Source organism: Plectropomus leopardus, chromosome 9, assembly GCF_008729295.1.
Source record: "Plectropomus leopardus isolate mb chromosome 9, YSFRI_Pleo_2.0, whole genome shotgun sequence".
Taxonomy (NCBI): Eukaryota; Metazoa; Chordata; class Actinopteri; order Perciformes; family Serranidae; genus Plectropomus; species Plectropomus leopardus.
The window spans coordinates 13,005,011-13,029,860 of NC_056471.1; the positions used below are offsets into that span (position 1 = coordinate 13,005,011).

General features: G+C 40.0%; 2 protein-coding genes across 2 annotated transcripts in view; both read left to right on the top strand.

The window, feature by feature from the left end:
• Positions 1-1,354: 1,354 nt before the first annotated feature.
• trim105 (tripartite motif containing 105) lies at positions 1,355-7,669 on the top strand. Its single transcript, XM_042493653.1, has 7 exons — positions 1,355-1,460; positions 2,029-2,368; positions 3,792-3,887; positions 4,550-4,783; positions 4,987-5,000; positions 5,149-5,264; positions 6,140-7,669. Exons 2-7 carry the CDS (start codon positions 2,087-2,089, stop codon positions 6,697-6,699), a joined length of 1,302 nt encoding a protein of 433 aa, XP_042349587.1. The 5' UTR covers positions 1,355-1,460; positions 2,029-2,086; the 3' UTR covers positions 6,700-7,669.
• Positions 7,670-12,930: 5,261 nt separating this feature from the next.
• The window catches only part of flt4 (fms related receptor tyrosine kinase 4), a 55,236-nt gene continuing 43,316 nt past the window's right edge, over positions 12,931-24,850 (top strand). The window contains exon 1 of the mRNA XM_042492870.1: positions 12,931-13,222. Within this exon, the coding sequence (XP_042348804.1) occupies positions 13,165-13,222 (58 nt within the window). The 5' untranslated portion in view covers positions 12,931-13,164. The remainder of the gene's footprint in view (positions 13,223-24,850) is intronic.

A 24,850-nucleotide genomic window follows, 5' to 3' on the forward strand; every position in this document is an offset into this window, starting at 1 on the left:
ACACGTTCATTTTCACCATTCCAGTTTCTGGTAATTTTGAGGTTTTCACAATGTGAGAGGGAGTTTGAATTCCACATTTACTGCACACGCAAATGATAGATAATGGAGGTCAGGCAAAAGTTATTTTTTATCACAGATGTACTTCACTGATTTTGTACATATTCTCCAGCCTGCAAAGACAGTTGTATGATATATGCAATGGCTCTAGGGGGGCATTTTTTAAGTCTGAAAAATTCGCCCACACATCTTAAGCAAAAAGCCTGTTAGAAACTTGAGGGATGGCATTTGAAAGACTAGAGCATTTATAGGCAAGGAGGGTCACACGAAAAACACTCTTGGGTTGCATAACAGGAAATGCAGGTTCAGCTTTTGAGAATCAAAATCAGGATACATCTCAGCCTATGCTGGTTTGATTTTGTCAACTCTCTTTTAAAACCTATGTCTTGCAGTTAAGCTAACATTATGAAAGTGCAATACTAAAATGCTAAAGTGGTCCTTTAAGTCATACCAAAGTCTGATAAAGGGATTTATTATTTTTCCAACAGAATTATATTGTAAGGATACCCTTTTCCAGCCTTAACTTTGAAGGTTAATTTACCTAAGGGCTGTGGGTAATGAAAGCACAAGGACATCAACTCCTATCAACTGAACATATGTGAAGCATCTCTCCTATCACTCAGTCACTGACCACATTAAATAGATCCTTATTTTAACTTAGAGTAGGAGCAACTTAAAACAATATAATGTATGAATTAAGCATAAATGAAAATTTAAATTGACTTATTTGTAAATCAGAGAATAAAATAAGAAAATCTTCATAATAAAATAAAACTTCTCAAAAGAAATCTCATCTTACATTCTTCCCCTTCCTCAGATGAAACGTTCTCATTTCAAAATCTCATGAAAAATAAATCTCATTTTACAGTATCCCTAAGATATGTAATTGTGGAGCATTGCAGGTTTAAAACACAAAAACATGTAGAAAACAACATTGTGTAAAATTCACATTAAGTATTTGATTGGTTAAATTAAGATGATAATGAGACAGTAATTAAAAAATATCACGGACTTTCTGTGATGGCTAGTCCAAAACTTTTGGGAAGTTATTTAGCTATTTTTAAAAATCTTGACATCTGCCCTACTTGTGGCAAGATATGATAAAGGAAGTGGCTGTTTCTGCAAACTTGGGAGTGGTGCTTAGATGTGTTTTTTGTTCACAGGAGTTTGACAGTGCAAAGTGAAACAGAGGATGACTGAACTGGAGAAAAAGTAACTGAGCGCATGGTTAATTCACGTGCTACTGTTTGCTGTGAAGCAAATGGACCAATCACAGGGGCATTTTCACTCGCACATGCGCAGTACGTGTGTACGTCCTGTACCCAAACAGCAGCCGAGGGTTCAGAGAGCAGATGGAGGTGCGGTGAAGTATTTGGCCATACACTTGTCGGACAACAGACAACGTAAGTGCATGAAACTGTTAACTAAACGTTTATTTGAGTCACCGCGTGAAAGTTTTACAATTGTTTTGTTTTTGTGTTGCTTACACGAGCGGTTTAGTGGCTGCTATATGTAGCTAAAAACGCTAGCAGGCTGCAGCCAGTGTAAAACCTCACAGTAAAACCACACCAAACATCTGACTAAACGTTGCTCTGACAATACAAGTCACAAGCTAGCTTATAGAGTCCCGTGATATATCACATGATTTCTTCCCATGGTCACGCTGATTAATATTTACACTTGAACTGACTGTTGTGTACACTTGAAGTAGGTGATAGTGTAAAGAGCAAGTGGAGTTATTTGCACCGTTTTGTTTGTGTTGGACTTTTGAGGGGAGGTTCCCTCAGTCCACTCTGCTGGATCCAGATTTAGACAGTGACTAAACTTAATCTCATATACTGAACAACTTTTTGCTGTTAAATGTTAACTTTTTAAATTTAGTTTCAGCTGACCGAACAAACAAAAGTGTCACCCTGTAAACTGCCCTCAGAAAGGGAATGTTAATATCGCCCTGCCTCTCTTTCCCTCCAGGCTTTTGCTTTCACTTCTTCAGTGTGGATAGACTTTAGAGAGCAAAGCAGCCTTCGCCATGGCTGCTGCTGTTGCCACATCCACCAAAGGCAGCCTCAGAGAGGACCTGACATGTGCCATATGCTGTGACCTGTTTCGGGAGCCTGTCATGTTGGCCTGCATGCACCACTTCTGCAAACCCTGCATCTCCAGGTACTGGAGAGGAACTCAGGGGCCTGTAACCTGCCCACAGTGCCGCAAAGAGTTCAGCTCCAAGCACTTTCAAACAAACTACCTTGTGACAGCCATGGTGGAGAAGGTCCGGGCCACCACCTCAGACACTTACATTAAGAACCTAGAGGTGAGTACACACCGTGATCCTGCTGGCTGCCTTCCAGCCCTTTAGTCCTGGTCATCTGGAAAGTGTTATTAAGTGTTTGGCAATCTTAAACAAATAACCTTATGGTCCTAAGTAAACCGATCGATTGAAAATGAACCTTCTGTACCCTTAGTTCACCTTAGTTATGTAAGTTGAACACAATTGTATTCTATGTTTCAGTCCACATCTGTGTTTATTTGTCTGTAAGTCCACCTTGGACACATCTCGCTTAGATTGCTCAGGGCAAAGTTCGCTCTCCACTCCCTTTTATATTACTTTGTGTGACAGGATATATGACCAAACCACAGTGGGGAAACCAATAAACGCTGTCAGAATAATAAAAACACCTTTACAAGATTTGTGTAATAAATCCTACCTTTGTCACTGTTGTTAAAGTTAATTGTTTTCATAATGTACGAGAATGGTGTTTATTCAACTTTACAGTTGTTTCAAAATAAATAGTTTAAGATTTGGGGAAATATGTTCTTTCATTATCTGGCTGACAGTTAGATGAGAAGGTTGATACCACTTCCTGTGAGGCTAAAGCCAGCAGTTTGTTAGCTTAGCTTAGAATAACGATGGGAAACGGGGAAACAGCTAGCCTGGCTCTGTCCAAAGGAAGTAAAATCCACCTATCATCACTTCCAAAGTTCACTAATTAACACATTATATCTTCTTATATCCATCTTGCGGTCACTTCCTATAGTCTATTGTGGACCCCCGTAACCCCCTTTACACTGCCTGTTCAGGGTTGTAATTTTGCGCCATTATGCCACCTCACTGTCCTTTATAAATGTTACGATTGCTTAATGTCTTACCTTTAACCTGGCAATGGAGTCGGTAACTGTGCCGCAGCCAGATCTTTGTAAAAGGGACAACCAGCATGACAACACTATGGGAGGGGCGTGTGTGAAAGCGAAAAAGCATACTTACTGCAATTTTAAACTATTTCTTAGAGGCTGTAGCTGTAGTTGATTTCCACATACAAGAAATCTGCTATAGACACATAAATATAGAATAGAAAATAATAGAAAAATAAGCACAAAAGTATTAAAAAGTACAGCTTATGCTGTTATAGCACTAGAATGCATTTCATTACAAGGTGTTTGTGATTCTCTTCCTTAACCATATACAGTATGTTATTGAGGTGGAAAAACATTGATTTACGCCTGTACAACAGTACAACCTCAGAAAATACCATGGAGTTGACTCATCAGCACACAAAGTCTCAACAGAAACTGTACATTTTATGGTAGTAGTGTTTATTGCAGGGCTGTTTTTTCCGTTTATCCTGTATTGGTCATGTTTACAGTTGTTTACGAGTTCCTCGATGCTCTGTTCAGTCTCTCATTATGTGCTATTGTTTCTGTCTCCACACTCGTTTGATTTTCATATTTCTGTACAGAGACAGCTGAAAGAGACTTTGGAGAGCCACCGCCTGAGGAAGGAGGACTTCATCAGCAGCATTCGCAGAGACAAAGACAAGATGGATACCATAAAGGTACAGTCCTCTGGGGAACTCGAGGGGTTGCAGCACTTTTTTTCCTAATGGCTGTTTGCAATATGTCGCTGTGCATATTTAGTGGTGTTTGCAGATGGTGGTAAGTGACAGTTTGTGCTTTGATATTTAAAACACAGTTGTCTTGTGCTCGGGTGAATAAATAGCTGTCTAACCTCTGACTTCATAGTGTGTCAGCTATGCATGGGAAATCCTTACAATACAGTCTTTCATGACACAAAGACATCAAACCAAGTTGCTTAAGCAAATGACAAGACTTCATTACACCATATGACAAACTGTGCACAGGCAGAGGCAACAAAAACAAACAAAACTAATGTGTATGAGACAGATGTAGGATAAGAGCATGTGTTTAGTTGTGCGTGCTGTGCTGAGATAATTAACAGGAACTCCTTCCCCACTTAGACTATATTTGTTTGACACGTTGATCTTTGATGTGAAGAGTAGCTTCATTCCCCCTTGTTTGTCTCTCTCTGGAGATGTGTGCTATTGCAGAAGCTATTTAGAACTTTATTGGAACAAACCACTTGGCAGCAACACTGGTAACTCTTAGTGTTCCCAACTGGTCAGTGAAAAAAGTGCTAATCCAAAAAAAGGGGGGTGCTCATTTTTTCTGTGTCATTATCATTTTTTCCCTGTCACAGAGAGTCGGAGCAGATCTGCAGGCTCGTGTCAAAGGGGAATTCAGAGCTCTCTATCAGATCCTGCACGATGAGGAGACCTGCGTGCTCGAGCAGCTCAGAAGAGAGCAGGAGGAGGAGCTGGAGAAAGTCCAGCACCACCTGGAGGCCACGGAGCTGGCCGTGAGGGAGCTGGAGGACAATATAAGGGCGCTACAGCAGGCCAGCGCTGCCACTGAGAACACTGTACTGAGCGAGGTGAGATCTCGTCTTGGACAAAAAGTTGAAATGAGGTTTGAAGTGCTTTTATGCCTCAAAGTAGCTGTCAAGCTATGGAAATGTGGTTCACATCTGAATTTTTTAATAAAACTCAGAGTGTCATCTAATTTGACTTGTGAATTTTGCATCTGTTTGAAACAACAGTTTTTAATTTGATCGTTCTTTCATTTCCTTCTCTCTAGCTCCCACAGCTTAGGTGAGTGTCCTTTTCAGCGTAGTGAATCATTGATTGCCTTTGGCATTTTTGCACCTGTCATATGCTTATTTAATTTCAACCTCCATGTAGTGTCATTTGTGCTCAGGATAAATGTCCCTTACTAAATGTATGCTTTTTTTTCTGGCAGGCCTTGTGTGCAGGTGGATATTGCCCCGGAGTTTGATATAAACGTGTTCAGCAACAAATACATGGCCCCATTACAGTACATCACATGGAGAAAGATGTTCAAGTCTTTGAAACCAGGTAATTTTCTGATGTGCTTCATTAGAAACAAAAAGGCTTGAGCTGAAAGGTGGCTCTCCCTCTACAATGGGAGTGATTACCAAAAAATTACTAGTATTATGTACTATATAGAGTGTATATATACATATACTAAAGACGTACAAGCAGGGGGCAAAGTAAAGAAAAACCCTGAATTTAAGTGGAAAAACATCAAATGCAGATGCTTTCACACACTAGGGCTCACTAAATTGTTATGTGAAGGTTAAAATGATGTGTACAAAACTCTCCACCAGCATCTGATATAATACAAACTTTAATCTTAAGATCGGTAGGGATGTTTGTGACAGTCTCAGATGCTTTATGTCCTCTTGTTATTCGTGGCTGTGTTTGTTTTTCTTCTGTTGGCTGTACAAAGATCTCTCTTTCAAAAGAGATTTTGATCTCAGTGACTATGCACAAAATATTCTGGTTTTTGCCCTGCTTGAAAATGACAGTATTCCTCCTGAGCTGTTTACATGGCTAATGAAATGAATAGTCCACTAATATTCCTGTTTATGCCGTGCATACTCTGATTAATATGCCATAACATGTTGTTTATCATATCAAATTATGGAAAGTAATTTGAGGTTACTTGTGCTTGGATTTTTTAAAGCCAGTAGAGTTCCACAGGCTTGCCATGGACGATTGATGCTGTTCTGGAGGCTCATGGTGGCCTGACTCCATAATAAGACACTTTATGTTGGTTTTTCCTTTAATTTGTCCCCCGTCTATACGTTGAAGTGGTAACAGAATGACACTTACGACACCGTTGCTCCACTGATAGCATAGATTTTCAATTTAAAATGTACTGCACTGTTGAATTTTATTACCATTTAATGAATTGTTTTACCCCAAAGGTCCTTCCCCATTAACATTTGATGTCGACACAGCGCACCCAAGCATTCATGTCTCCAGGGACAAAACTGCGGCAGTCGAATGCGCCATTATGATCCCACATACAGACCACAACAAGCGCTTCCTCCAGTGCGTCAACATTCTGGCTTCCCAGGGCTTCCAGTCAGGCCGACACTACTGGGAGGTAGAAGTGGGCTCCAAACCCAAATGGGACCTGGGTGTCGCCTCTGAGGCCGTAGACAGGCACGCTCGGATCAAGTTGAGCCCCGAAAGTGGCTACTGGACACTGCGGCTGCGTAACGGGAGCGAGTACTCAGCCGGCACACAGCCGTGGACAAGGCTGCAGCTCAGCTCTTTCCCACAGAGGCTCGGAGTTTTCTTAGACTGCGAGGAGAGGAGGGTGTCCTTCTACAACGCCGATGATATGAGTCTGCTGTACTCTTTCACCAATGGGCCAAGGGGCAAAGCGTTTCCCTTCTTCAGCCCATGCATCAGTGACAGCAGTCAGAAACCACCGCCTATCAAACTGCTCCACTACCCTCCTGTTGCCCTGTCTGGCTAACGTGGGTGCAATCAATAAAAGCTTTTCAGTATGCAAGTGCTGTCCATTCACGTATTGACCAATGACTGTTATCACTCAGCTGTTAAGAGACAGCACTGCAGTTGTAAGCATTCGGTTCCATATAACCAGAGTTTAAAATTCCAGATTGTTCTCTTATTGCATGCATCTATTTTCTATCTGAAATGAACCTTAAAAGCCTTGAAATGTTATGAAATTTGCCATATTCAGCACGTAATAAAGTTATATTGTGCTGTGATGGCTCTGAAGAGGCTCATTGGATTTGCAAGAGCAATCAGCAGACACAAAAACACTATATTCAACCATTTTGGGATGAATAAAGTGAAGCTTAGATGCAGCAAATTACTTTTTGAGACGTGCTGGTTCTTCACTGTATATATTTCAATCAAATATCTTAAATAGATGGAGATGCTTGACCTTTTAAATAATCTGAATAATTAGCTCTTCTCAAGTCAGACTATCCTTTGACTTGCATGTAAAAGGGTTTTTTATCACTATTGAGTTCAGTTAGCAACAAAGAATTGTGCACTTCACTGTGAGGTTTTACATTTGATTAAATGGTTCTTCATGTTTTATACATTAGTCTGAAATTACACTGTTCTGCCTTTTTATTTCCGATGCATTTTCTGATTACGTTGAACTCCCAGATGTAACCTCACAGCTCCTTTAGAGTTTTTCTGATGACTTCTAGCAGCTGCTGTTGATTTGTCATTATGTGTACATTCATTTATATAAATTTATGTGCCTACATTTGAACATGTGATATAACTCACTTCATTTTTTTTTGCACAAGAAAATAACTTTAATGTAATTCTTTGCAGGATTCAGTTTATCCAGTATATTTTGATTGTTTTCATTGCACGTCAGTTAGAAGCTCAGCTGTAAGACCTACACAGTTGCTGTAAAACCTGCTGATGCAAACAATAAACCAAATCACTTTTTCTTTTTTAAATAAACATAGTCTTTGATTCTTGCCTGCAGCTGTGACACTGCACTTTACCACGACCTCACTTGAAATAATCAAGGATGTTGTTAAGCATCATCAAAGCACAACGCGCGACTATGAATACATGAGCCGCCTCTGACACTTAAACAGCAAGAATAGGCGGGCTCTCGGTTATCTTTACAAACACACAAGAGCACTGACGTCCTGTTTCCTCCTGCCAGGTGAAAGGTCACATAAACAGAGTGACAGTGGGGATGCCTCCGGGCTGCTCGACGGGCCTCTGGGGGCATACTGAAGCAGGATGCTGCTGCCTCCTCTGCAGATTGGAAAAGTGGCATGATGAACTGCACCAGAGGGGGACCATGCTCTTCCTGCTCAGCGGCTACATGGAGTGGGTACGTTTCTGACACACATCACACTAGTCACCACTTTGACCTATAAAGGCACATTTAGTTAAACTCGATTTACTGAATTGAAGAGAGCTTTTATTTGATATTAAATCTCCACAGATTATGAGGACGGATTGTGTTTTGTTTTTTTTTGGACTCCATGACCTCTCTGCAAATCTGTTTGTATTGGTTGAAAGGTATGGAGGACAAAAAAAGTATCAATAAATGTAAAATAAATGCAATAAATTTATAAATAAATAGATGTAAAATAAATGCAATAAATGTATAAATAAGTAAATAAATATGGAAATAGAATAGAATACATAATTACACAAATACAAATACATGTATGAATGATACAAGAATAAATAAATTAATATAAAAAATGCTGAAATAAATACATAAATTAGTTAATGCTGATAAAAACGAATAAAAAAATAAATAAATGTTGGAATACATGTGGACATACATACAGTGTATACACACATATATATAGTACATATACATTCATGAATAAATAAAAGTTCATAATTAAACAGGACATACATATATTAAATTTGCTTTCACATATTTGTTCAACTACATATATTAAGTTCTATATTTTGGTGTCTGCATGTTACTGAGGCAGGAGGTCCTAACTTCTGCATTTATTTTGTTTTTATGTGTTTATTCATTTATTGCTGTATTTATTTCAGCATGTATTTATTCTTTTATTTCACTGATATTTATGTCATTTTGTCCTCCACGGAGAGGTCATATGTAACTTTACATTAAATTATTTACATTATTTTGATATTGTATCTAAATTGTTCTCGGTCCCATTTAAGGCATCAAAAAATAAAGCTGCACTTAACAGTACTTGTATTATAACAGTGGGGAAAAAGATTAAGTATCATGTGAAATGGTTTACTTGGTGAACCCTTACAGTATTATTACCCACATCAACAGTTCCACTTTAGGCAGTGCTGCAGAATCTTTTAGCGAGTTATTGTGGTTTTCTATCCCACAACTTGAATGTGGTGCTTCACTCTCACAACTCTCATCAGCTATGTTTTCACCAACAAGCAGTTGTTTCCAGCAAAAAAGCTGTAATAGAACAAACAGCAGACAAAGTAAGCAACCAGCTCTTGAAAAGAAAAACATTTAGCAGCTATAAGGCAGATATCAGGAGATGGTAGAGACCAAGAAGGAAGTACAAGGACAGTGAATAATAGACTTTGATCTGTTTAGTAGACAGAAACACTTGCTTTTGTTCCTCTGTATCAGCTGGATGTTTAAATAATCAGCAGTTTGACAATATAGGTTATTTGCTATATTATTTTATATGTAGATATAGATATAGATAAATGTAGATATATGTAGATATAGATATAGATAAAAAGTCAATTGAAACAGAACTAAAATATATTTAGGATTGTCAAAAGTTCCACTGAAATGAAACAACATATGCTTCAGGTACCATTTGCTTTGATGTACAAGAGTTCAGCATCACGAAGGAGAATTCCCCTCAGTGCCTTAACTTCGTAACTAATTAGCTGCTAAATAATTTACATTCAAGCACTTCTCCTTCGAGTCAGGAAGCTTGCCATAACCGCTGACCGATAGTGAACATGACCTACAACTGATGAAAATTTTTGGCTGCCTCAATCAAAACAAAACAAAAAAGCCCTCTTGAACAGTGACACTTACTTCAAAGTAACTTGGCAGAGAGCAGCGTTGTGCACAGGCCAGTGGGCATGGACTTCAGTGAGAGCGCGAGCAGGTTGCACGCGCACTCCACATCCTTCCTATGATAGTAGCTGTGGATCTGTAATGTGTTTCCTGACCTGAGGATGTGCCGGATGGAGTGCTGACACTTCAAGGACAGGTCCTTGAGTCCGCAGTTGTCTCTCAGGATCCAGCAGGATTATAAACTGAAACCTTTTCATCTGACTCGGTGGGGGTGATCATGCTATCCAGCATGAGGGCTATTGTTTGTTATCACTGTTGTCTGATTGGCTTGTATGAATGCTTATGGGTGCAGATTATTGTTATATTGGCCACTCAAGTGTTTTCATGTGTTTCTGACATTATCTGTTTCATATTCATTATGAGATTTGGTAACTCCCTGGAAATAGCTTTGTTAGGCTATCAACACGATTTAGTATGTTTATGTTCCTCTGAAGCTGAGTGCGCTGCGGGGCTGAAACCGGGAGAACATTTTAATTACAACCATTCAATCACAACATTGTGTTTTAAGGTCAGAGAGGTGGTTTGCCGTAAGGGATCTGGAGGGAAACGCATGCCCACAATAACACGCAATGATCCTTTGACTCCCTGTTATTCCACACACTCCTGATGTCCGGCTGTGCGTGGCTCCCAAATCAACAGGAATAACAACATAACTCTTTCTTATTGGCAGCAGCTGTTTGATGGGTGCACTGGTGTTCAACATTTCTGAAGGCACAGTTAGGAAGGAGTCCAGACTCAGTGAGTGTCATTATTGTTGTAATAGATTTCCAAGAGGAGATAGTGCGTGCTATTGATTTTACAGCACATGGTGCCGAAAATCAGACCTGATTTATTGCGCTAGTTTCAGTTTGTATGCTGGTTCTTCTTTCGCTCCCTTAAGAGGTTTGACTGGACCTGCGTAACTCTATGTGTGTGTGCTCGATCACCCAAGTGCACACTTCTTGTAGCCTCTTTGACTTTTTCTTTTCATGTGAACATGGAACATTGGTTTTCAATTTTCAGAATCCCTCTGTGTAAAATATAACAGGGCTCATGGCAGTTCACTTCGGGCATGTTGTGCTCTTACATGCTTTTCAATCACACTCTGAGGACTCCCCGAGGAGGATAGATGTGTGGGCGGTAGGGGTTAACAGGACTTGCACAAGGCTGGGAGAATTCTGCGCTGTTTAGTTTCATTGGAGGCGTCATCTCATCTGACCCTTTGGAAGAATAATTACAGACTCTTAATAGTGAGCTACTCCCAAGGCCCCTCTGCTCAGCTGTAGTTTGTTGACCGTCTGGAGGGAAGAAAAGATGACTTTGAAATTAATTGCAGACATTTGACCCACACAAATAAAATTGCATAGACATTATGAGACTAGACGTATTATTTTGTGGATTAAAGACAGCTGAGCAAAGGGGAAAATATCATGTTAAACCATAAAAATCATATCATATTGTCTAATATTCCCCCAGAGGCGGTGTGCACTTTACAGGTATTTTGTTCCTTTCCTTGGTGACACTGCTGTACTCCTGTGGTGGCTTTATAGGAGTTTCTGATGGTATTAGGATTACCTGCTGAGCTATTGGATGAATGTCAGCAGGTATTTAAATAGCTTGAGAAAAATCCATGAAATGAAAATCAACGTCAAACCATGTTGCACTGATGCAGCAAATTGAAAGCTCCTATACAGCAACACACAGTCTCTCATCATTGAAATTATTGTTGTCATTACACTTTGTTTTGTGTCCTTTATTAGTGAAGTTCAGATCTTTAACTTAAATAAATACCAGCAACACAACACTGTGAAAATACCCCACTACAGGTCCAGTGTGGAGGATTTAAGGGGACATCTTGGCAGAATTGGAATATACTATTGATATTATTACTACTACTGATAATAAAACTAATAATAAAAGTTTTCTTTAGGGTATTATCACCTGAAAATAAGAGTCGTGTTTTCGTTACCTCAGAATGAGCAGTTTTCATGTACATAGGGAGCAGGTCCTCTCTCCCATATTCCTACAGTGACCCTGAATAGACAAACCAAACACTGCCTCAAGAGCCATTCTTGTTTTGGCTCTTTCATGTCGGAAGACCCCCCAAAACGAAAACAGATCTTTCTTTTTTAAACATTAAAGTGCTTTATTCACAGATTTTACCACTTTAAATCACTTTATCCATTTGTTTTGGAGAGTCAAAGATCTTTGCGAGTAAATTAGCCTCCTGGTAACAACCTCTTGAACACTGAAGTAATCCTAACCGGAAAAAAATCAGCTCATTGCAAACTGCAGTCCTCATTGCTAGATGCAACTAAATCCTACACATAGCCTCTTAAAAGTTTCAAATATACAAAAATGGTCCCTGTCAACTGATGTTTTGGGATTAATATCACAGGTGCTTAATGTGCACGTTGCATTTTATATACTTTTTGGTAGTTTAACTTACACCAATTTATCATATTTTATAAGATCATCATATTCATATCATATTGTTGCATTGCCTTCCTGTGAGAGCCATGTGTCTAAAAACTCAACTTTTCATTAACTCAGAAAACAGCTGTTATCAGCTTCCTGACACTTTCCAGGTAGTTCAAAATATATTTTTTTAGATGTTTCTAAATATATAAAAGAACACTTCAGCTTTCAGTTTGTCAGAAAATTTCACATGAAAAATAACCAAATTTGGAGATACATGATTTTTTGTCTGGACAGGATGGGGATAAAAATTGTAAAAGTTACTAAAGCTGTGAGATAAATGTAGTGGAGTAGAAAGGAGATTATTTACCTCATAGATTATGTAAAGTAAAAGTATATGGTTGTGTCAAACGGAAACAGACAATTACAAGTACTTTGAATTTGTACTGAAGTAAAGAAGTGAAGCGCAGGAAGAAATGTACTTACATTGCACCACTGCCTAATCAATGTATTACATGATTATTATAGTTGTTTAACACAGAAGATGAAATGAATGGGAACTTGCAGGAAGGGAAATGTGTCATGGATGTCAGAGAGAACTCTCCCCCAACACACACACACACACACACTCACACACCCCTCCAATTCAGCTTGTTTTATGAACTGGATAGATGGGTGGGTGTACATGCGCTCCAGTCACGAGTAAAGGAAAGGGAAATCATTGTAAATTCCCATTCAGTGCCTTGTGCATCCTTTTGACAAAACGGAGAGGAAAAAGACGCGTCTCTTTTGTCTCTCCATTTCGGCTCTGTGCAGAGTACAGACTGGCATCGATTGGCCGAGGTTCACCTGAGTTTTTTTCCCCCCTCATTCACGGACATTCATTCAAAGCACCTCTCCACTGTCTCCAGCAGCATTTAAACTAACGAGTTTTGCTAAGAAACACCGCGCAAGCTTCTGCGCGTCTGGACCGCAGATCTGGAGATGAAGACAGACTTTACGCTTTTCTGTCGGACTTTGATTGGAATAGCATATGCTTCAGGTGAGGAGATTTCTGCAGTGAGTGTGAAACTTTTGAGCGCATAACTTTTTATAAGAGGAAAGGTCGAGCTGACTGTTGACACTGGCTTTAGGTAAATAATTGATCTGAAGTAGATAGACGTTTGATTTCCAGATGCGCAAAAAGTTTTGTTCATGTTAGGCTGCAGTCTTCAACTGCAGGAAAACACTTTTCTGTATACAGGCGCTTTTATTAATTGTGGGTGGACAGTGGGTTATATCGACATTTTATAACTAATGCATCATATTTATTCAAAGATATGACATCCTCCCACGTTACTTTGCCTCTGTTTACACTGTGCAAACATTTTTTTTCACATTCTTTTATCATTCATACATGATTGAAAGTTTTCCTCTTAACATGGGACTGACTTAATAAGACACCCAGTGAGAGTCGCCAAGTTTATATGCAGATAGGCACTAGGGGGAGGCATGCTGTTGTTGTGTTTGATAAAGATGCAGCTGTTAATTGATGATGCTAAACTCCAAGGGAGAAAAAAATAACAGATTCTATCTAATATGTTGAATTTGAGTTTCACTGTGTGTGTATTGAGGTCACATTTTTTCACAGTCCCTCAGGCAGAGTGGGAGGTGAGCTGACTAGACTGGACTGACATGTGGAGGAAAAGGGTTTCAGATCTCTCAGATATAATCTTATTTTTGTAAAGCGAGTGGAAGGTGAGAGAATGTCACTTGCATCCAGCACAAATCAACTTGTTTCAAGAATTTCTCGGTTATTTTCAGCATTATCTGCACCCATGCTTCTAGAAAATTCTAGAAAAAGTAAAAGAAAGTGCAAATAATCTAAAGCAAGTTGTTTTTGTTGCTCTATTTCATATTAGGGTCCTTTGATTGATTGCGTTATGTGGGAGTTTGGCTGAGATTGTTTGCAGTTTTGCCCAGTGACTGAATGTGTATGTTTGAGTTGAGTTGCTGAACAGCTGTTCATAAAGAACAGGGAATACTTGTGTGTGGGGCAGTCGCCATATGGCTATCTTGACTCTTGGGTGGAGGGATGGCTCTCGCTCCTTTCATAAATATCGCTAAGCTGTGCTGGGTGGGTCACGTACATTTGTAGGAACAGATAAACAGTGATTGTTTTTTCCACAGAGGAATGGGGACTAATGGCATCACAAAATCCATCTCAGGGGGATCACTGCTGGCTGTAATAGTAATTTTATGATGTGTGATAAAATTCTCAGTCGCTCTTGTCTTTTTTCACATGGCTACATGTCCCTCTGAGGCTTTATCCAGATTTTGCAGTATTTAGAACAAAGAGAAAAGTCATTAAAAATACACATTTATCCACAGTGTGTGCCCTGGCATTGCACACCCCTGTCATCACACCAATCTGATGTGCCTATTAGCGTCTGTCTGGTGTTATCTGTTGAAAGACTTATTGGCAGTCCTTTTAGTTCAACCATAAAGGGCCCCCCAGTCTTTCTCAGATGGTGCTGAGCACAGTAAGGAGACTCACACTATCTCAGAACTATGCTGGAGGCAGAAAGAACCACAAGCTTCATATCAGAGAAGCACATCTTTCAATTACAGCCTCACAGTATGTAACAGCGAGATGGAGTACCACATTAGGGTGGAGAGGTGAGAGAAAAGGCCGTGTTCTGGTGCAGTATTGCTGCTTTTTGCTACCGCTGCTTGATAAGATTGAAATTTTTTTTTTTTCTAATAATATAGTCTGAACATTTTGATAACGGTAATGTAGAATAAATGTAAAATGTTTCTTTATATTCTAATGCAGAGCACGACATTGAATGCAGATGGAAGATGGAAATTGAACGTAGCAATTTAGCTTTTTTCTGTTCTGCTTTTAAGAATCTCTCATAAAAGGGAAAGTTCACCCCAAGATCAAAAACACATGTTTTTACTGTTACTTGTAGTGCTATTTGTCAGTCAAGATATTTTTGGTGTAAGTTGCAGAGTGTTAGATTTATCCGGCATCAAGATGTCTGCCTTCTCTCCAGTATAATGGAACTAGATGACACTTGGCTTGTGGTGCTCGTAGTGTCAAAAAAGACCCCCTCCATTTTAAAAACTCAAAAGTAATATCTCTTTTCAGAAATTATGACCCGGTTATTCATGAAAATCCACAGAACTTTTTCATGTAGTAACTATTTTCTTTCTACCAAAGCACACCCCCAAACTGTATCACAGCACAAAAGGAAGCGTGGATCTACTAGCTCATTTAGCACCACTTAGCTAGCTAACTTTACCAATCAGCCAAGAAAGACAGCATTAATGTTTCATCTCACACTTTTACAGGCTCAAGCTGCTCATCCATTCCTTCTGATACAGCTGGGGTGTGTAGTTCAATAGAAAGAAAATAGTTCCTACATGAAACTGCTCACACCAAGGTATGTGGATTAATTTAAGTAACCACATTATATATATAGTTTATAGAAAAAGATGTTGAGTTTTTCAAAAACAATTTAATTGCCACTGTGAGTACCACATGTCGAGTGCCATCTTGTTCCATTATATTGAAGAGAAGGCAGAGATCTCTCTAGTTGATATCTCCAACACTCTGCAGCTCGCACCAAGCAATCTAGATTAGGTAAGAGTAAAAATAGGCAATTTTGATTTTGAGGGTGAACTGTCTCTTCAAATAACTTTGGCACGTCATATTTTAAATACTCTGTTAAATTTTTAGATTCGTCTTTAGTATGCTTCCCTCCTACCCCCCAATACCCTTCAACAATATACAAATGTGTGACATTAAAAAGACACTACTGAGTCGGAGTCTTATGTAAGCATGATGAGAGCGCTGTCTCATTATTATGTTAGGAGGGGAAGACTGAGGGAGAGTAGATTGCAGACCTGCCAGCCCAGAAGTCATTGTCATTTTAGGGGGGAGGAGGGGGTGAGGGTATAATTTACGCGGCAGCTGCATTTATGGAGCTTCAAGATTTCACCCTAAGCCATTTTCTACCATCTTCCTGTCACGCTCTGTCTCTGGTTTGAATTATGGTGGTTCCAAAACATTTATTACACGGCTACAGAAATTCTATCTTATTAAAAAAAGACATCTTGGTACAACTTCGCTTCACTCTATCACTTCAGTGTAAGATACTATTGAAATGAATTGTGAATAACTGATTAATTAATCTCATCTTAATTTCCTTGTTTTTGTTGTAGCATAATTGGCTACTGCAAAGCTTCTCAGTTACATATGAAAGCAGTGAATCACTTTTTTTTTTAGAGCTGAGCCTTAGAGCCGAATGATCTTTGGCTTACTCCACGTCTTGAGTGCATAGTGTTGATATTGCTTTTAGCGGAGTGTTTTCTGTACGCATACCTCCGCTTGATCAGATCATCCCAGAAATCTGACTCTCAACTCTGGGTATTATTATAGTCGTCCACTTATAGAGGTCGAGTTGTTTTAGCCAACAATAGCCCCCTATCCTCAGCGCTAATCTCAGGATTCAACCTCAGGACTCCGAGGCGCGGACCCTCGGTGTCTGTCCTTGCATATCTGCGTCGATCAGCTGGAGAGCAGCGTGGATGAGAGAGGAATGCTGCTGCTGCTTTGTGTGGGAAGCTCTCTGCAGTAAAGTCCAAATAAATAGGGAGTCCGGTGCCTCACTCATCACTGGCATGGAGTAGCGAGGCCCCTTGGGCATTTGGATGTCTGGTCACTCACTTTCTCATCATGCTAAAGCACCAACACCCCAAATATGACTGGAGCTGAGAGATAAGCTCTTTCAAAACCAGGAATCTGCAGCAAAAGCCAACAATGTGTCTAAGTTGGTGTTGGATAGTTGATGAAAACCATCTGTGGTATTTTTGTTTTCATATTTCTGACCCCTCCATGTTTTCTGTGCCCAGATTTTAGCCATGCTAGCTGCACGCTAGCTGCATGACTCTAGGTGTGGCAGTGTTTCGGCTCTGTTGGTCGCTCCACCGCTTTGGTCCAGACTGAAATATTTCAGCTATTGGGCAGATTGCCATGAAATTTCATACAAACTTTCATGGTCCTACAGGGGTTGAATCTTCTACTTATTGTTGCTGATCCATGGACTTTTCCTCTAGTGCCACCACGAGGTTTAAACTTTTGGTTTTGGCTTTTTTCTTGACAGCTACTGGGTTGATTGCCATGCATTTTGGAAGATATCCATGGCGTCCTGGGGATGAAACCTAAGGACTTTGGTGATCCCCTGACTTTTCATCTAAGGCCATCGTGACGTTAACATTTTTGTTTTTAATTACATGTCTCAACAACTATGTGATGGATTGCCTCTTAGGACGAATTGTAATAATTTTGTTGATCCTTTGAGTTTTCATCTAGTGCCTTAATCAGGTCAAAATGTGTCCAGTATTTTGTGATTTGTTATTTAATACCTGTAAAAATTGTATTAGGGCTGTAACTTCAACAGTTATTTACACGGTTGATTAATCTATTAATTGTTCTCTGGATTCATTTCATAAGTGTTTGATGTAGCCTATGAAATGACAGAAAAATAGTGAAACATGTTGATCAGTGTTTCCCACAGCCCAGGATGACGTCCTAAAATGTCATGTTTTGACCACAATTCACTTCCCTGATGTTCTTGTGTTTCAAATACATGGGCCAGACGTGGCCATCGAACAGACCGGGGGGGTCTGGCACTGTGTAGTTCCTAGATTCATATAAGAGTAAAGAAACCAAAAAATACACATTTGAGAAGCTGAAAAATTACTCAAACAGATTAATTGATTATCATATCTGTTGGCAATTACTTTAATAGTTAACAACTTATTGATAAATTGTTACAGCTCTAGACTTCAATCACATTCCTGTCAGCCCCAGCTGGACTTTGTGCTTATTGCTAATAAGCAAATGTAAGCATCTTAACATGCAAAAATAAGACATTGTAGGGCTCATTTAAGCTCAACAGAGACAGATAGAGCCCTCTGTCTGTCCTCTGCGTGCATTTCGTCCATTATTTTGCCCATTTTCATAAAGTTTATAGATATGGATTAAATGGAGTAGTCCCACCAGAGTTCATGGTGGCAGTGTTGCATGGATCAAACAAGATATGACCATTAGAGACGATGAAGACATTTGAAAAATGGTGGATTGGAACAAACCGGTAGTAAAAACATAAACATATCAATGATGCTGCAGTGTGTTAATGGCCTCAGACCACCATCATCTATGACGCTGCCTCCGTTAAAAGTTACATGATTACAACCTCCTCCACTGCCGCCTTGTGTATAATTGTGTGAAACTTATGACTCTGCCCTCTAGATTGATTGGCTGTATCTGTGCTATCATACAGGACGTGTTGAAGTATGTGGGCAGTGAGGTTTACAATGTTTGAAACATACATATTTACTTTAGAACGTAAGGGGAGATTAAATGAGACTTAATATGGTAAACGTGGTTTTGCCTGCATCAGCATGGCATTGTCCCTGTGAGCGTGCTATCATGCTAATGTAGCTAAAACCACTGCTGTGCCTAAGTACAGCCTTGCAAAGTTTGTCATCCGACCAAGCTGCAAATCAACAGTGTTCAAGTTGGCCAGACTTGAAGACAGTCATAAAAGCTGGCTCTCATAGAGATGGGGGAGATGCAATATAATTTACATGCAGAATAAAGGTGCACATCTTCAGACAGAACGCTCCCGTTCTGCTTTAACAATTTGCAGTTTTTGTTAGCATTCTTAAAACACTCTCCCACACTTGGAATAATTATGCAGAGAAGGTCTAACCTATTGATTTTCTCTCTCTCTCTCACGTTTTCACACAGGCCCAAGTTTCATACTGCAGCCAGCAGAGCACAAAGACAGTCAGAAATGACTTTTATTGAGCATTTGAGCTAAAACTTAATGAGTGAATTAACACACTCTTGAAGCGTAAGAGAGAGCACCATTAAACGTATAAGTGCTTTTACCTAAAGGATGAAATAAATCATATGTCAATGCTGCTGCTAATTTGGACAAAAAAATTATCACAAGGACTGCTGCACATTTTTCCGCCCAGCTTATCTTGGCGAGCTAGCATGAGCTGGATTCATTTGACAGGGAGGTGCGTTCATCAACAAATGAGGCACTCTGGGATAATTGGGGGTTTTGCATTTACAGCTAAAAATACCAACCTAGATATTGACTGGAAAAAATTCTCTTGACATGCTAATGTTAGGCCAATTACATGAGATTCAACACCTGTAATAGTCAGTTAGAGGATATTTGTTTTGAGTGGGGTTAACAGATACTGGAGGGAAATTGCTTTGTGGCATCTATTGCCTTTATTGGTTGATCACGCTACACATTTTCCGACGGCAGAAACTGGATCCTGGGACACGGGTGTTATAACACTCCGAAGTGCTTGTGTTGCTTAGAAACAAGCATCATTTAGAGCACTTATTAGTCTATCCAGTGCCACCATCACTATTACGCTAGTTTTTCTACTCTGTCTTGGGCAGATGTGTGTGCACAGGGTTGTGACTTGGATGTCCGTGTAGCATTTCAATAGTCGCTAATACCTCTTGCCTTGTCATTGGAGGTCGCTTGAGGTTCATGGGAAAGAGTCCATTGGCAAAGCCTGAGGAAATTGCCAGCTTCCCTCCCTTTAGGCATTCAGCTTGTTGACCCTGCACTCCCTGCTTTGCCCTTGTTTTCTGCGTCAGCCTAAGCTGCCGCAGTGATTTAGTTCACTGGGACATCTGACACGGCAGCAGAGACCTGTTTATGGCCCGAATCTCCAGGAATTAGGTAACAAGAGCAATAATGGGGCTCCTCAAAGTTTGGCCTCTGAACAGTCTCAGCGTGAGTTTTAGGAGTGTGCGAGCCATCACAGCAGGCGTGGACTGTGGTAATCTTTGGTATTTGCTTGTACTCAAATATATATTTTCAATGTTTTGTAGCAAAAGTGTCATCGCCAGGAGTCAGGACCAAGCATTTACCAGAATGGCAGATAATGCTTGTTCTCGTTTCAGCGGGGGAAGCAATTTCTCACAGATAAAAATGATGACGCGCAAAAAAAATGGATGGCCACAGAGGAAGAGCTTGAGTTGTCCGGTGTGCCTGTGAGGCAGGTACAGGAAGATGTAGTCAGGGACAGAGGTCTTAAACATAGGAAGCTGGACCAGATGGCGTGTCACAGCATCCTTAATTTCACACCCCTCCTTTGGCAGGATGTTGGAAAGGCCTAACTCCCCTAATAGTGGAGAGGACAGGGAAAGAGTGGATGTCATCCTCCTCCGTAGTAACAATGAAATCAAAGCCAGGCTGCCAGTCAGTCCGTCGCCTGGCTTTGGCCCGGCCTTGTGTCCAGATGACAGAGGAAGTGGACTTTATTTCTTTCAGGGAGAGAGCTGCAGGGAGTGTGTTATAGCCTGAGGCCGGCTGACTCCACATCCAGAGTGCAGGTCTGCTCCATGGCCTGCATGGCCTCCCGTCCGTCGCCGGACATTCAGGGCTATTTCAGAGTTCCCCAGCCTTGGCCATTTGCCAGATACTGTGTCACTGAAATAACTGTGTCTGCACTGTCACCTACATGTTGCTCTTTAGACCTCCAATCCTGTGGAAAAAAAGTGAAATTCAGCTCCAGTAAATACATTTGCTGTCTCATTCTATTGTTTTTTTTTTAAAGCGTCTATTGAAGGGAAGTCTAAGCTGATTATGTAGTAAAATTCAGTACTTTCCAGTCATTTAACCCATTTTCACAGTATAGCGCCACTGCCTAATTACAAAAACTATAGCTGTGAAAACCTGCGTCTGTACTCCCACGGCACATCCTTTTTGCCAGACTAAAACTCTGAGAAAAGCTTTATTTGTTTACACAAGGTTCCTCTTTTCCTGTTCCTGTCATGTGACTGATCAGAGACAAAACTACAGAGGAGCGAGGAAACACTAACGGTAACATCTCCTTCACTGTCCATGAAAAGGGGAAGTGGGAGAAGCGTGAACATGATAAAGAAAACAGGAAATTTGCTCCCAATGAAAAACACTGCGCTGGCTTTCACGCAAGCTTTAATGTGCCCCGTGTCGTAGCCCTGGAAACAGGAGTCCTCGTCTTCATATGCACCTTTGATGCTCTCGCCTCCTGCCTGCATTGTATCTGTCTGCTTGTCAGAGAAGCTTTACATTTTTAACTGGCTTAGAGTGTCTTATGGCAGCTTGGCATCTTCTTCAGTGTGCGCATATGATTTATCTTCACTCGGCATGTGTCCTATAGGCTGGGTAGTCCAGTTTCAGAACTCCGTGACTGTGACAAAAACACCAGTATGAGCCATGAACAGAGCTTAGTAAAGGATAAAATGAACACACATACGCAGATGTAATTAAATGGGTAAAAGATCTGCGGTATATACCACTACACTGTCACTTACTTGAGCAGTTCCGCAGTTCATTGTGCCATAACTCAAGCGCATAATACACTCTAATAGAAAATAACATTTCCTCTGTAACTCTGCAGATTTACGTTTAGCTGGAAATTTTCATTATTTCCCGACTCGTGTTTGAAGCCAAACTGGAGCGCTGTTGTTTTAAAAATTTATACACAGTCTGTCCCACATACACATACACACATACCTCTAGCCATCAATAGGGTCAGCAAGCAAAGGAACCTGATTTGAGTAGAAACTTTGTTTGATTGGTGTGACTCCACTACATTTTAGAAAGAATTGGCTGCAGTATTTTTTGCTGGTTTCTTGTTTTTAAGGGATTATTTTGGAAAATACACATTTTTTCTGTGCAAAAATTAGATGAGAAGATTGATTCCAATCTAATGTCTGTACAATAAATATGTAGCTACTGCCCACATTTGGTTAGTTTAGCTTGGCATAAAGACTGTCCCGCCTTACTCTTTATAGGACCAGCTTACTCCACCATTCTCACCCTAACCAATCTTACTCCTCTTGCCAAAACCTAACCAATCCAACCAACGAAGGCTAAGAGTACTACCAAATCAGAGAGAGAGTAGGGCAGGTCATTCCTTCACTATCCCCAGAAATGCAAATTTGCTCCTGACTCCATATATACTGTATGGTCATGAGAGTAATTTATCAATCCTCTCATCTAAGTCTCATTCAGAAAGAAAATATTTCCCAAAATGTTAAAGTATTCCTTTAAGTTTTAGACAGTTTTTCTTTACAATCTGGCTCGGACAAAAAGGAAACATTGCGCTTATGTGATATTTACCTTAAACCACTTGACTTTATCAACTGATTTTGTAGTTAAATTAGGGCTACCCCCCTGAAAGACTGAGATTCAAATAATCAGTTGAGCAGTGATTTTTTTGTTAGACAGTGTTCAGTGTACTTGACGTTTTAGTCCCCAGAGTTTTGTTGAAGGCTGAATGCTTCTTGCTTTCATACTACTCTCCGGTACAGGCCGCTGTGGATCCAGACCCAGGGTAAGTCTGAGATAGACGGAGGTAGCTGCCTTGATGAAGAGAGGCTTTGCTCGTTCAGGCTCTGAGATAATATTATCTTCTGCCTTCTGCTTAGAGGTGACGAATTTACAGCTCAGAGCAACTTACGATATAGTTTCTGACTTTTTTTAGTATATCTAGTGTCGTCAGGAAATGCTGTTGCACATTTTCAATTCGTCATTAGCACACATGAGGTCGGTGGGCTAATTTTGCTTGGTTACTATATTACATGAACTTCCCTCTCACGTTTAGCCAAACCCTGTTCAAAAAGGAACAAATTAGTCTAATATTCATATTGAACGTCCAAACTGAGACAGTACAGCCTTTTAAGCACAACAGGCTTCAGCTTCAAAATAAATTGGAATAATGCTTTTTTTTTTTTTTTACCTTTTAAAAAAAATAAATATTTGTTGTATTTTACAGCACTTAATTGTTTCACCACTTTTAGATGTAGCTGTTCACCTCTCTGTATTCTGGCCCTTCTTGTCTAAATAAAGAGCTGCTGCTGATGTTCTTCTGGCATGCTGTTTGAACATTTCAATTGCCCCTTAACCAGGTATGTGAAGCTGACACAACGAAGTGCAGCTTGATGCACATACTGAGTGAACGGGCACAATTTTCCATTAAAAATTCTGACTTCCGGCATTTAGCTCACATATATGTACAGCTGACGCTTCCATCATGACACAGGCATGCAGCACAGAGAAGGCAGGAAGGCCAGCTGTGTGAACCCATGTGTCCAATATCTCTCTGTGACTGCTGTCATATGATTGGCAATTTTTCACATGCCTCATCCTTATAGGTGTATCATTTTATCCACCAAAGCACTTCATTCCCTCTTCTATAACCATTTCAAAGAAAAATCAGCCTGAAAAGTTTTTTTAGGCCACTCAGACCTTCATGTTTGCCAGGCAGAACTAGCTGGAGCTGGTGCAGGGTACACACATTACTCCCACAATGAGAATGACTTTTCACAACAACAGGGAAATTGCATTTCGCAAGAGCAATGTTAAGTTTTTACAAGGACACATTCAGTTTGCTGTTTCCCTCAGACAAAACCATGAATGCCTGTATAAAGTTCTTTTTAAAAAATCCTCTGTAATTATTGATTTATTTTTGTCAATCCCTGAATATCAGTCGGGTATTGTGAACATGGAGAGTTTTTAAGTAATTGAGAAATAGGAAATTGGTTACAAGATGAGCAATTTACTGTCAAAGCAGAGCCTGTTAATGCAGCGTTTATCTGTCTGAAGGATTTTGCACATCTGAAGGTTTGTGTTTATGCACTGTGTAATCATACGATAACAGAACGAGTGAGTCAACTCTGCAAATATTGTGTTTTATCTTTGTAGGTTAAAATGTGATGTTGCTTTTTGTTGGTTGAAACTAATCACTCAAAAGCTGCTGCTTATCTCTGCACCACCAGCTGGAATGCATGGGAAAAGGGGTGAACCCAGCTCAAATATTTTTTTGGCTCTCTTCCCCCTGCTCACATTAATAAGGGGTTTGCCGAAAAGCCAATCACCATCCGTTTGAGTTTTCAGGCCAAGCAATCATTCTGAATGGATAGATGTTTATCTGTCAGATGTTGTAAGTCACAGAAAAATATTTTTAATAGTGGGCCATACCAGCAATTTTGCATATTTTTTCCCATTTTCAACAGATTACATTCGTACCTACCATTTACCAGGCTGTTGTGTTTTTACTTTTTTAATTTATTGTTCTGACCTGCCAGACAGCCATAAGCTTCCATTAATGTCTGTTATGTAAAATAAACAACAACATAACAATAATAATGATTATCATACTCTGCACACCTGTAGTGATGTAATCTGTTACAACAAACAACAACTTTATTTTTTGTCAAAGTTACACTGTCATGATGAGTTAGCGCAGCGCATGCTTTTCAAATCAATCTTCACTTTGCAACAACAACAAACTGACAAAACAAACATAGGCAAGAGATTCACTGTGATAGGTTACACAACTCAAGCAGGATTCAACAGTTCATTAACTGATTGATTTTCATATCTTACAGAAATGAGTGGAAGCCAGTGACTTAAAGGGACAGTTCTCCCCAAAATCAAAAAATACATATTTATCCTCTTATCTGTGGTGCTATTTATCAATCAGGATTGCTCTGGTGTGAGTTACTGAGTGTTGGAGACATTGGCCACAGTGATTTCTGCCTTCTCTTCAGTGTAATGGAACTAGATGGCAATCAGCTTGTGGTGCTCAAAGT